At 40.6% G+C, this 12,659-nt stretch overlaps 1 protein-coding gene across 1 annotated transcript; it reads right to left on the bottom strand.

Annotated features, from left to right (window-relative positions):
• Nucleotides 1–789: 789 nt before the first annotated feature.
• SCRG1 (stimulator of chondrogenesis 1) lies at nt 790–6,340 on the bottom strand. The gene is made up of 2 exons (XM_072131962.1): nt 6,080–6,340; nt 790–1,722 (listed from the first exon to the last, which is right to left on the bottom strand). The coding sequence occupies exons 1-2, from the start codon at nt 6,319–6,321 to the stop codon at nt 1,668–1,670; spliced, it is 297 nt and encodes a 98-aa protein (XP_071988063.1). The 5' UTR covers nt 6,322–6,340; the 3' UTR covers nt 790–1,667.
• Between the last annotated feature and the right edge of the window lie 6,319 nt (nt 6,341–12,659).

The following is a 12,659-nucleotide window of genomic DNA, read 5'->3' as shown; positions in this document are numbered from 1 at the left end:
TCAAATTAATAAATGCCTGCACATGTCTCCTCTCCCCACTTTAGAAACAACAGCAAACTTACTTCCAGAGCGGGGCATTTATCGAAGCTTGTACACCACTTTTATCATGTTCAATAATAATATAATAATCTTTATTTATATAGCGCCATCATATTCCGTAGCACTTTACAAATCATAGGGGACATATACAAATAAAATAAAACATGACAGAGTACAAAGTTTCATATGGAACAAAAGGAGCGAGGTCCCTGTTGCAAGAGCTTACAGTCTATAAGCCATGAAAAAGTTGCAATTCCTTGTGCACAGGCAGGAACTCTGACTTTTTATCCCCTTACACCACTTCCATGCAAAGTGGACGGGAATAAGGTGTGAATCGGCGAGGAGTGACCTAAACCTGGCCAAGATATAAAAGAATTCTGATGTCGTCTCTGCTCAGCTAAACAGCTCCATGTATGTCTTCAGCCTAGGTGAAGATTGTTGTCTCCAGTAACACCTAGGACGCTCGGTTCCAGAAGCATGGATCCTCCCTTCACCTGAATCAGATCATATAACCATCGACAAACGATCCAGCTTATTCAGTCCAGACGTCAGGGTCAATAAAAATTGATATTTATTTAAAAGATACACATCATCCAGTTCCAACGCGTTTCGGACATGAACACGTCCCTTAATCATAGATTAACACATCCTTCCATTAGGACGTGTTCACCCCCGAAACCTGTTGGGACTGAACGATGTGTATCTTTTAAAAGATGACAAAATCAATATCAATTTTTATTGACCTGACGTCTGGACTGAATAAGCTGGATCGTTTGTCGATGGTTCTAAGTCTACAGCCTGCATTGCCCCATGTTTTCTGGACATGATGTGCACTATTGGATGACTATATTCTGTGCTGGACACTGTATATATATATGTATGCTGCCGGAGGAGTTAATACAATGTTTTCATAAACTACTGAGTGTTGTAGTTCTTCTGGTCATGAATACTAGCAGGAGCTGGGAGACTCCTTACTAGACAAAAAGGGCATGCTAACACAGGCTCATATACTATGGGATATACTAGAATTTTACAGAGATGAGAGATGCTGGAAAATAAAGGTCACATAATGGTCAGGAACATTATTACCCCTAGAGTACATTCAAAGAACTAATTAATCATGCAAAGTTTGTTCAATGGTTAGATACACTGATGGGAGGAATATGGGATTTCAAAAGAATTGCAGAATTTCTCTCTACAGATGTAAAGATTGTGCACAATGAATGTCATCTTTTTGGACATCCTGAACTTGGCCACAGTAGCTGTTTTATACCTCCTATGTATTTAATAGAATCTGATAATACATTCCAGGACTACCTTAATTTCATTACTAGGTTACTTAGGAGAATAACATTCATTGGCAGCGTTTTCCTAAACGTCACCATCACTTACTGAACAAACAAGGCTTTTTTTTTGTTTATATATCACTTCTTGATTCTAGCAGGGTTAAGCTTTTCCAAGTGCCCGCAGTGTTATACTGAACTATGTATTGTTACTGGTGCCATAGAGCAATTCTAGAGAAAGGAGACGATAACGGCCGCAATCACTGTAGGGGTCTTTCACTTCCAGATCTTCCCAGTTTCTATGTCAGTCATTGTCTTTCTCCGACATAATGCGGCTTTGTTTTATCAGTGGGTGTTACAAAGAATCACAAAGGAAATCTTCGGCCCCCAAAAAATCTCTCTACAAGACAAAAAAGTTGCAAAAAGAGTTAATCCGTTGCAATGGTTATATGGTTGTGGTTCATGTTACTGGATGTGATTTAATACAAGAAAGCTGTTGAAGTCGATGCTTGTGAAAGCAACATTGTGGCACTTCAGGACATAGTAGACAGCAAGCTAATACACGCTGGCTGCTCTCTGGGCATGTTCACCAGCTGATGCTTTAGGGGAAAGAAACAGAGGCATCATTGTGAAGACATAATAGCACTTCAGTTTTGCTCACACAGCCAAATAGCCTGACTGTAACTGCTGGTATACGGGAAGGACAGTGCCTCTACTAAACCTCTGTGCCAGTGGTATCGGAAGACACTATTCTCAAGTCTGTACATTTTATTCCTTTAAATCTTAATTTTCTATGTGTGGGTTTCCTTACATTAACAACCCTCATATTAAAAACAAGTCCAAAATGTACATAATGTTCATTCAGTTTCTAGAACTTGCTAGGTCAGTAGTGTAAATCTTCTGGTATCAATTGACTTTACTAATAAATAAGAAAGCCTTTTGCGTAGCGGGAAAGAACCAGAAACAAATATAACGGCTCCACATTTCATTCAATATTGTGGGGTTTATTGGAATTGCAGTCCCTTCTTAAAGGAAATTTAACACATGGGTACAGTGTTTGTAAACCAAGCACACTAACATGCTGGTGTGTGCCTCCTGAAACAGGATTCATACTACTTTTTGCTTCTATTAACTTAGTTTTTGAGAAAAAAAATAATATTAAAATGAGTCTCAGGGGCTACTGGCTAAGTCACAGAAGCCTCTTATGGCTCTGTTGTCTACTAATTATTCATACCTCTCTTCAGCATTTCTGCCCTCTTCCTTCCTCCCCTGCCAGAGGGCCGAGTGGAGGTGTGAATAATTAGCAGAGCCAGAAGGGGGTGCTGTGACAGAGCCAGGAGCCCCTGAGCTTTATTTGCATATTTTCTCTAAAACTAATCTATTAGAAGCAAACAGAAGAATGGATCCTGTTTCAATTGGCACATAGTAGCATGCAAGTGTGCTTGGTTTAGCACTGCATTGCATTGCATCCAAGTGGTAGATTTCCTTTAAAGTCCTAGAGTGAAAATAGGGTTCTATGCCTTTCTGGGTTAACTTGCAGATCTGTGGAGTCAGTAATCAAAACCTCCAATGCGACTCCTCAATTCCCCTGACTCTGACTCCGACATACATGGGCCATGTTTAACTGATAAATTTACAGTAATAATATATGTTTTTATCACAGTACTACAGTTATTTAGGTAGTACATAAAAATATTTATTGGAATACGACCTTAGAGCTATAACTTATAAATTGTAATTATGCAAAATGCTATGTGGAAAAGAAAAGTTTTCAAAAAAATGTAGTGAATAATATTTGTTTGGTGAGTCTACGAAATTGTTCTTAGAAACAACATCGCCTCTATCAGATCCTCCTTCGTGGTGGACCTCAAGTCTGACCTGATTATTTTAAGGCTAGAGAACAGCCTCTCTATCACTATATTTCCCGATATAGAGGAATTGCCTCATGAATGGTTGAACTTTCAATATCAGACTTTTCTCTGGGAACAGCTCACTAGGTGCTTCACATCATAATGCTGCATAGTCTAAGCAGTGCTACATAACATGAAGGCTTCTATATCTATGCAACTTTTTCATGTGCGTGTTTCTGTATTTCTAAATTTGCAATGTTAGAAAACAGTTTTCCACTCATATTCTATATTAAGTGAATAGAATCCATCAAAGCAGCTAACCTCTACAAACATGAAATCAAACTAAAACATAAAGCAGTATACAGAGAGAACATTCCCTGGACAATCATTCCTTAATGCTCTTTTCCTGATCACTCTAGCAGTTATTAGAGAAGTTCAGACATTCCTTCCCTTCTGATCTGTAGCGGAGGAGCTTCACTGCTGAGCATGAACAAAAAGTTCATCCACATTCATTGGAACTAAATGCTTACATCCTTACATTGGGTACAGGAAGTATTCAGACTCCAGCCAGGGGTCTTCTAGGGAATGATAAAAGTTGTTCACACATGGATTTGGGGATCCTCTGCCTCTTCATTGCAGATCCTCTCCAGTTCCCTCAGGTTGGATGGTGAACGTTGGGTTTAGGTCCGGGCTTGTTCTGGGCTTGTTCCGGGCTGTTCTGAAGCCTCTGCTTTGTTATTTTAGCTGTGTGCTTAGGGTCATTGGTTTGTTGGAAGGTGAACCCGTGGTCCTGTCCCTACAGCTGAAAAACACAGTTGGGATTGTATTTGCAGGTGATGAGCAGTGCCTGGTTTTCTCCAGACATACCGCTTAGTATTAACTCCAAATAGTTTAATCTTTGTCTCATCACACCAGAGAATCTGTTTTCCCATAGTCTGGGAGTCCTTCATGTGTTTTTTTTTTTGCAAACTGTATGTGGCTTCCATCGGCACACTCTGCCCTGATTGGTGGAGGCTGCAGTAATAGTTGACTTTGTGGGACTTTCTCCCATCTCCCTGCTGCATCTCTGGAGCTCAGCCACAGTGATCTTTTGGTTCTTCTTTACCTCTCTCATCAAGGCTCTTCACCCATGATTGCTTAGTTTAGCTGGACGGCCAGGTCAAAGTAGAGTTGTGGTCATCCCAAACTTTTTCCATTTAAGGATTATGAAGGATAATGAGTCTTTGTCGCTCCTCTGCCTGCGACAAAGATATTTATCACTCAACACAAGCTATACCCTATTTATGTCCAGATTCAAAATTTTTGAGGCCCATTTTGCCTGACATAGCTTTAAATTGTTTTGGCATCCTAAGGAGGCCAATACACAATAAACCATACGTGAAGGAAGATGATAACTATCCTGCTTGTCCCGGAGGAGGGAGGGTGAGCGCTCCTCACAACTCCCCTATCCATAGAAAGTCGACTGCTATAGACCTCTATGGACGCCGAGACACAGTCTCAAATTGTGCGTCCGTATCACCGCCCCCCATAGGGTCGCTAAGCATAATGCAGTTAAGAGGCACACACTCAGAATTCAGGTTGCTTCTCTGATTAATTACTTTCCACAAAAACACACTATAGCCGTATTCCATGAAGCAGGAATATGTATTCAGTATAGCAACATAGTCTATTCACTACACTGCTTGAAAAATTGTCACTAAAAATTGATCTAAAGGTTGATCTCCACCCCCTTTCCAGCAACAAAAATGGAGAAAATTTGGTTGGTTCCTGTTGCTTCTATTAGTATTCCACACAGGGGCATAACTTGAGGGGGTGCAGAGGATACGGTCGCAACTGGGTCCAAGAGGCTTTGGGGGCCCATAAGGTGTCACTTCCCCATATGAGAAGACTAGTACTATAAACCATACATTATAGTTGGGGGCCTGGACAGACTTTGCACTGGGGCCCATCAGCTTCTAGTTATGCCACTGATTCCACATCATGTTCAGATAGCTTAAAGGACCCCTATAATGGCCGGTTCAGCACTAGTGTCCTGTAACCCTCGGTTCTGCTAACTGTTGCTGCTTCCATTGTTCCTGTGTTTTTCAGCATCTTCTTCCGCCGTATTGGTTTATGAATAGATAATGCGAGAATAGATTTGTAATGACATGTTTTGACTGAAGTAAAATGATGAAGGAGCACACAGGGTACACATGGATCAGTTATTAATAGTTGAATTTATGTATCCTGCTACCTAGAGATAGATAATATACCTGAGTAATGCTTCCCTTTATGTCAGCACAGCATATATCTCACACACAGTCTCCGGTACTGTTCCGAAAATCTATACCGGCCCCAGTGTTAGTTTTCTGCTAGGTATAAAATCTAAATTGATGTAACAAATATAGAAGTCCATTGATTGATGGTGTATGACTGATGCCTCCCGCCGGCTCCAAGTCTTTATTTAATCAGGCAAAGCAGGTAATGTACAATCACTTATACTGAGCTGGTTAGGCTGCGCTCACTGTCTAAATGTGGGCCACATTTTATTTTTATGTTTAGTAACAAAACTCATCATTCATATAGATAGCAATTCCAGCATTCCTCCTATGTGTTGTTATATACAAAATGAAAAGAATGAATTTCCGCCTGTAAGTTTTCTATGAGAAACGTCTTGCGATATTTATGAGTTGATTATATAATACAAAGAAAAAGGTCATTAAAAGTGAAATGTGGAGAAGCAGATTTCGCTTTGGGCTTTGCATCAGGCTCAGTGTACATATTAGAGAAACCCGAATATGTCCTTCTGTTGTAGAAAGCAAACGCCTGAGTTTTGACTTTTAAAAATGACAAAATGTCTAGAGGTAAAAGGTAATAATCAACTAATAAGAATAATAATAGTCATAAACAAGACAGGACGATTCTTACTTTGGGCAGCAGAGCAGTTCATTAAAATTGCAGTAACAGACCATCTCACATCCTGCTCCTTCCCAAAAGTGGTCCTGGGGGTATCCATTCACAGGAGGATGATCTTCTACTCCCTCAGGAATATTATGACAGTTTCGATCTTTTAAGATCTTCTTATAACAGGAGAGGCGTCCTACAGGGGTGGCGCTGGTTTCCCACACAGCATATAACAATAATGCTACTTGCACAGCCTTCATTGTCATATTATGGATGATATGTAATATCGTTTTTCCACCTGAAATATAAGGAAAAAATGCCTCTGTTATTACTGTAAAAGACAAACCAATATTTAACCCCTTAATGACTCGGCCCATTAAAGGCTTTAATGGCCGGGATATTTTTATCGAATTTCTGTACTTGGGTTTGCATACAACCTTAAAATTTTTTGCAGCATTTTTTTGGGACTCATAGAGCTAATTAAAACGTAATAAAAGTTTAAAGATTTTTTTTCATCTTTAAGTTAATTTGGGTTAACAGTGGAAAAAAGGCTTTTTTTGTCATTCAAATTAACTCAAAATGAACATTATTAATGAATTCTATTAATCCTAATTTACTTTAGTCGTTTTGATAAATGATAAAACTATGGCGATGTTTTTTGTACTGAAGCGTGAGTTGTTGTTTTTTTTATTACTGTATATTGGGCAATGTAAATGCATTTTTCTGAATATTCATCAATATTTTTTGTGTGTGTATTTTTACTTTATTTGTCCCCCATTAGGTCATAAAAGACCGACCCCCTGGGGGACATTTTCAAAAATTTGTTTTGCAATTTTATATATTTTTTTTCTTTAACAAGTTTTCCCCTGTAATGGAGGAACCTATAAGAGCCCCAGTTACAAGGGGAGACAACCCCCTGTTGGGGCTGATGCTGATCAGAGTTGTACTGGGACTAATCAGACCCAGCAGCTCTGGTTCACAACCACTTTGGACCTGTGACACCTTTGACCTGTGACCCTCCTCTTCAGTGCGATGATGTGAGGAGTGGAGAAGGGATAAGCAGTAATAAACTGCATCTCCCTAGGTTCTCCTTAGTGCGGGAGTAGTACAAAATGGCAGCAAGTCTAAAGACCTGGGCCCGCTGACGTCTAATCATGGGGGATATGTAAAAATAAGACAATACAGAGTAATAAGATGGAAGAATGCAAGTGAGGGTCCTGCTCCCAAGAGCTTACAGTTACATGTGTGTCCATCTCCGCAATGTTTGAACTAAAGCAGGGAAATACATATTTTATTTTGTATCCCCTTTTTATAAAAGCAATTTGTTAATAAATAGGTCATATCGTTGGACACCTTCCCTGAAAGAGGTGTCAATATATACAAAAAACTGTTTTATTACTTCCCTTAAAGTTTTTTTTTTTATTAAGCTTACAAATTTAAAAAAATTTTTTTTTTTTTCAACAGATCTTTTTTGGTGAAGCCTGAAAAGTAGATCTATTTGTCTGGTGACTTTATACCATGCAAAAACAGAGGGCTCGGCAGCGCCACCTGCTGTGCAGAGAGGATAATGCACTTTAGAGACAAAACACTAGAATAAACTATCTAGCAAAGGCTGAGGACTAGGAATGCTTGCCATTTATCACTTCTTTTTGTCCCATGGAAGAAAGTGTCTGATTTTTCGGCATAATTTCCTTTTCTACCTGTTAAATAATTACAATTCTATATCATCATTAACTCCTTTTTTCCTCAGCACTGTCACTGGAAAACCACATGGACACAATATGGGGCCATTTATTACTGACTTTCCGCCAGAAAACTGGTGTTTTGTTTTTTTCCCCTTGCTGCGCCTGATGCGCTTTATGTATAAAGTGTTGACGCCTCAATATTTGTCTTTACGTCTTTTAATTATTTGGACGCAAATTTCAAAATCCAGCACTTCTAGTTTCCCAACACTGTTTTTGGTGCACACTTACAACTGCAAAAAGACGGTCTATGGAGTTCTATTTCATCTTCATGAACTTGGCGAAAGTTCTAACCCTTTTCGGTCATGTGCTAATTCATTAACCCCTTGCACCACCATCTAACATCCCAGTATAAATTATAGCACGATATGTACACAAAAACATGGACCCTGCTCCAAAATTGATAATTGCCCCCCAATATATCAAACTCTTTACCTGACACTTTTAATGCCAAAAAAGTTACTATATTCTTATAGTGAATTGATGTATAAAAATGTAATAAATAGGTTTTTTTTAAAGTTTAAAAATGTTTCCAGTCTTATCTCAGTCACACGTCACATAGAAATTGGATTGAGGATATATTGACACACAATATTTTTTAAGTGTTTTTGGCAACACAATCTCCGTGGGAAGTCAAGCAAAAAGTCCTATTGATGTTCGTAGAAAACCATTCCTTCTGTTCTAATAGTGAGGATTTAAAAAAAAAACAACACAGACACATCAAGTACCTTATGAAAAACATAGTCAAAAATTTATTACAGAAATAAAATCATCCAAAAAACCTTTTTACAACTACTGGTAATTAGATTTGGAGGAGCTTTGGAAATCCATATGAAAAAACAAGGGCATGGGCATACACTTGAGTATAAGCTGACCCGAGTATAAACCGCGGTACCTAATTTTAACACAAAAAACTGGAAAAACCTATTGACTCCAGCATAAGCCAATGGTGGGAATACATCGGTACAGACTCCAGCCAGTATAAAGCTGACCAGCCCCCTCCCCCACCAGTATATAGCTAGCCACTCTCCTTCCCCCCCAAGTATATAGCTGGCCAGCCTCATCCCCCCAAGTATATAGCCAGCCCCCTTCCCCCAATATGTAGTCTGCCAGCCCCTGCCCCCAGTATAGTCAGACCCTGCCTCCCAGTATATAGCCAGCCCCCTTCCCCCAATATGTAGTCTGCCAGCCCCTGCCCCCAGTATAGTCAGACCCTGCCCCCCAGTATATAGCCTGCCAGCCCCGGCAGTATATAGCCAGCCTCCCCAGTATAAAGCCTGTCAGCCCCTGCCCCCAGTATATAGCCTGCCATTCCCTGCAGTATATAGCCTTCCAGACCATATCCACCAGTCCCAAGCCTGCCAGCTCCTGCCCCCCAGTGTATAGCCAGCCCCTGCCCCCCCCCCCAGTATACACCCTGCCAGCCCATGGCCCCGAGTATATAGCCGGACAACCCTTGCCCCCCCAGTATATAGCCTGCTAGCCTATGGCCCCCCAGTATATAGCCTGCCAGCCCATATAGAAAAAAATATTGTTTCAATGGCTCACCTCGTGCTCAGGAGTGTGTCCAGACTTTTGTACAATTAGTACCCAAAAAGTAATTCACTCCGGCACTGAGGATCTTCCACTCCAAAACATTATTCTTTGGTAATCCACATGTTACATGGTAAAAGCAGACATCTGCTATGGCATCACTGTGTGTTTAAGTAGGAACCAAGCCTTCACATTTCAACTTTAAGGAACACTCTTTATCATGGCAAGCATGCCCCTGATGGATTTTAATGGCATATCCATGATACAAAATCTCAAGGACACTTTTCAATATATGTAGGTGGCCTCGTAGAATGTGACCGGTATCATCCACCACCATTAACTAACTGTTCTATAGCTGATCATACATCTGGCTGAGCATATGAAACCCCCTCCCCCATACAAATATTTACCTTACTGTATACACATGTTCTTAGTAGGGAGAGGAATCACCCCAAGAACAAAAGTAACGGACATGGTAAAATCCAATTATGTATATTTTTTTTTTGCATGCAATTGAGATCCAGAAGAAAAGATGAGATTTGTGTGAAGAAACATCACAGACATAATTCTATAAAATATATTGATGCCTAATGCTAATAATGTAGAGCTTTTATTTCAATAGAAAACATGAATCATTGATGTCCTATTGTATTAGCACATGGTATTTCAATAAGAGCTTGGTAGAACTAAGTGCTGGTGTCAGCCTGATCAAGATAAAATTATACACATGTTCTCGTTTTCGAAAGACAACGAACAATAAACCTTAGAATTAAATTTTACATTAGTTTTTGGCACATGGCATCTAAATTGTTTACTTGGGCAAAAAGCCTACAGAACAGCAAGAGTACTTTATATTTCTCAAGACGTACTGATCCAACCATTGTGTCTCAGTGATACAGTGATAGTGTATTTTAAACACTTCGGGGGCATTTTTTTGGCACCCGAATTATAGCAGTGTTTTGCACTGTGATATTATATAGTAGCAAAGGAAACCTACCACTACGGATCTACCTATTAACCCCTTAACGACTTGGCCTTTTTTTAGTTTTCATTGCTATAATTTTTAGGACTGTACGGCCATTTTCGACTTTGGGCGCTATTTTCTGTTAAACGCAGTGAAAAACCGTTATTATATTTTGATAGATCGGGCATTTTCGGACACGGCGATACCTAATGTGTATATGATTTTTACTGTTTATTAATATTTATATCAGTTCTAGGGAAAGGGGGGGTGATTAGAATTTTTAGGGTTTTTTATAATAATTTTTTTTTAACTTTTTTTTATTTTTACTTTTACTATTTTTCAGACACCCTAGTATATGGGGATTTTCCTACTCATTCATTACAATGTGTAATTAGCACATTGTAATGAATGGGTTAAAACGAGACAGCTTCGGGCCTTCGTGAGACCCGAAGCTGTCATGGCAACGGATCGCCGCTCCCCGTGACATCATCAGGGAGCGACGATGCACGGCAAGATGGCGGCGCCATCTTTTTGAAGCCACCGGCAGCATTGCAGGCGGCGATCGACGTAAAAACACCCATGATCGGTGTTACCGGTAAGCCTTTGCTGCTATATGCGAGCCCTCTCCGCGTGCCATCTCCATGCACCGGGACCCGGGAAGGGGTTAAGGCAGATCCGGTGGTAGGTGCATCGAACGAATGTAAGGATAGCCCTTTTTAGGGCTAATGCTTTAGTCCCCACAATCTTTTTGAAAGTTTAATGGCCTTGATGCAAATTTTCTAAAGAGGCTACTGGGGTGTGGAGTAGTACAAAGAGCTGCGTGCACTCGTCTGCGAAGCCGATGCGCAGAACACAGGCCAGGGGCGGGGTGATCTCGGCTCCAAATCTGGAGCTACTGTGTATGCCCAGAACTCCGGCTTTGCGGACGAGTGCGCGCAGCTTCTTGCAGCTGCGCGCTGAAGATGTCTGGTAGGAGGATCAAAGAGGCTACTGGGGTGTGGAGTAATCGCGCCGTGTAGCCTCAGCTCCAGCTACTTCACGTCCCAATAGCCTCTTTAGAAAATTTGCATATCTAGGCCATTAAACTTTCTAAAAGATTATGGGCACTAAAGGATTAGCCCTAAAAAGTACATGCGCAGAATATAAGTGCCCCACTTGCAGCAATCTCGGGTGTTACTTTTGGGGGTGAGGTCTGCTCAACCCTACTGATGACTCTTGCATAGTGTCTGTGTCTAGTATCTGCTGGATCAAGTGTATCCTGTTCTTTTAGCTACTTTTTCTATTTGTAAATAAACCAATATTTTAGCATAATTACTTTTAAATATACATCTGTTCTGACACTTCTCAGTTTAGAAAAGTGGTGTTAAGTAATGTTATTCCTGGAATTGTTAAAGAAAGTCAGTCACCAGGACAAGTCATTTTTAGCTTGTGACAGGTTCCAATAGCCTGTGCTATGCTGATTTTTAAAAATGTACTTGTCAGCATTCTGAATCATTTAAGTAGTTTATTTCACAGCACCTGGCTTCCTGCCAGCAGCCTGTGATGAGTTCTCCGGGAGGGGCAGCTGCAGCCTGTGTGTGCCTGTGTCAGTCTCAACTCCTCCACACTCATTCATGTCCCTCCCCACTTCGTGCCATGTGCATTGAGCAGGCAGAAGGGGAATGGTGTGGAGGAGAGGAAGAATGTATGAGGAGGTACCGGTACACACAGGTGTATCTTATTCGTTTCCATCTTGAGATGGTATGATCACAATCTCTGCAAAACAAAGTATGAATATCATAGTCATAGTCATTTTTCTGAAGGGTACGCAATAAATGAATGTGGGGGGTATTGGAAGCATGAGCACTTTGCTCACTTAAAGCCTGCTATATGTCTTTCTCCAGGGGATGGCAATTTTTGTTTAAAAAGGCCTAAACTATGAGGTACTGGCTGTTTAAGCGGGTGTGATCAGGGGCATTTTTTACTATTCAAAGTGCTTATAGCAGGGACCCCCCAACATACTGAACATTTACGCCCCAAACCTGTCCGGATTTTTTTCCCTAAAAGGATTAAAATGATGCCGGAAGTGGATTCACAAAACCTGATAGTAGAGACTTTAATCCGGTGATGACTCCACACTTGACCGCTCTTCATCAAACAGTAGATTGACACCGTCCTCCAGGTCACTGCTATACCCCATGAAAGAGCTAGCACTATGTCTCAGCTGTACATAATACCTTTCCCCGAATAGACCTGTTATTGCTGCCTGTCTCCCTGATGGACACTCTTCACTCGGTCTGTATCCACCCGATAACCTTTTTTTCAGATCATGCACCAGTTATGCTGTACCTGGCTGTGAATCGAATCTTACATTTAGCGATTTCCC

Source organism: Engystomops pustulosus, chromosome 1 (assembly GCF_040894005.1).
Source record: "Engystomops pustulosus chromosome 1, aEngPut4.maternal, whole genome shotgun sequence".
NCBI classification, from domain to species: domain Eukaryota; kingdom Metazoa; phylum Chordata; class Amphibia; order Anura; family Leptodactylidae; genus Engystomops; species Engystomops pustulosus.
Note: the sequence above shows the minus strand (reverse complement) of the source record. Positions and strands in the feature narration are given on the sequence as shown.

Bases quoted from the DNA above. Each gene is read 5' to 3' on its own strand.
- SCRG1 (XM_072131962.1), bottom strand. From the start codon at position 6,321: ATGACAATGAAGGCTGTGCAAGTAGCATTATTGTTATATGCTGTGTGG. The intron at 1,723-6,079 runs GTAAGAATCGTC...TTTGTCTTGTAG, and splicing joins GAACTGCTCTGCTGCCCAAA to AGAGATTTTTTGGGGGCCGA.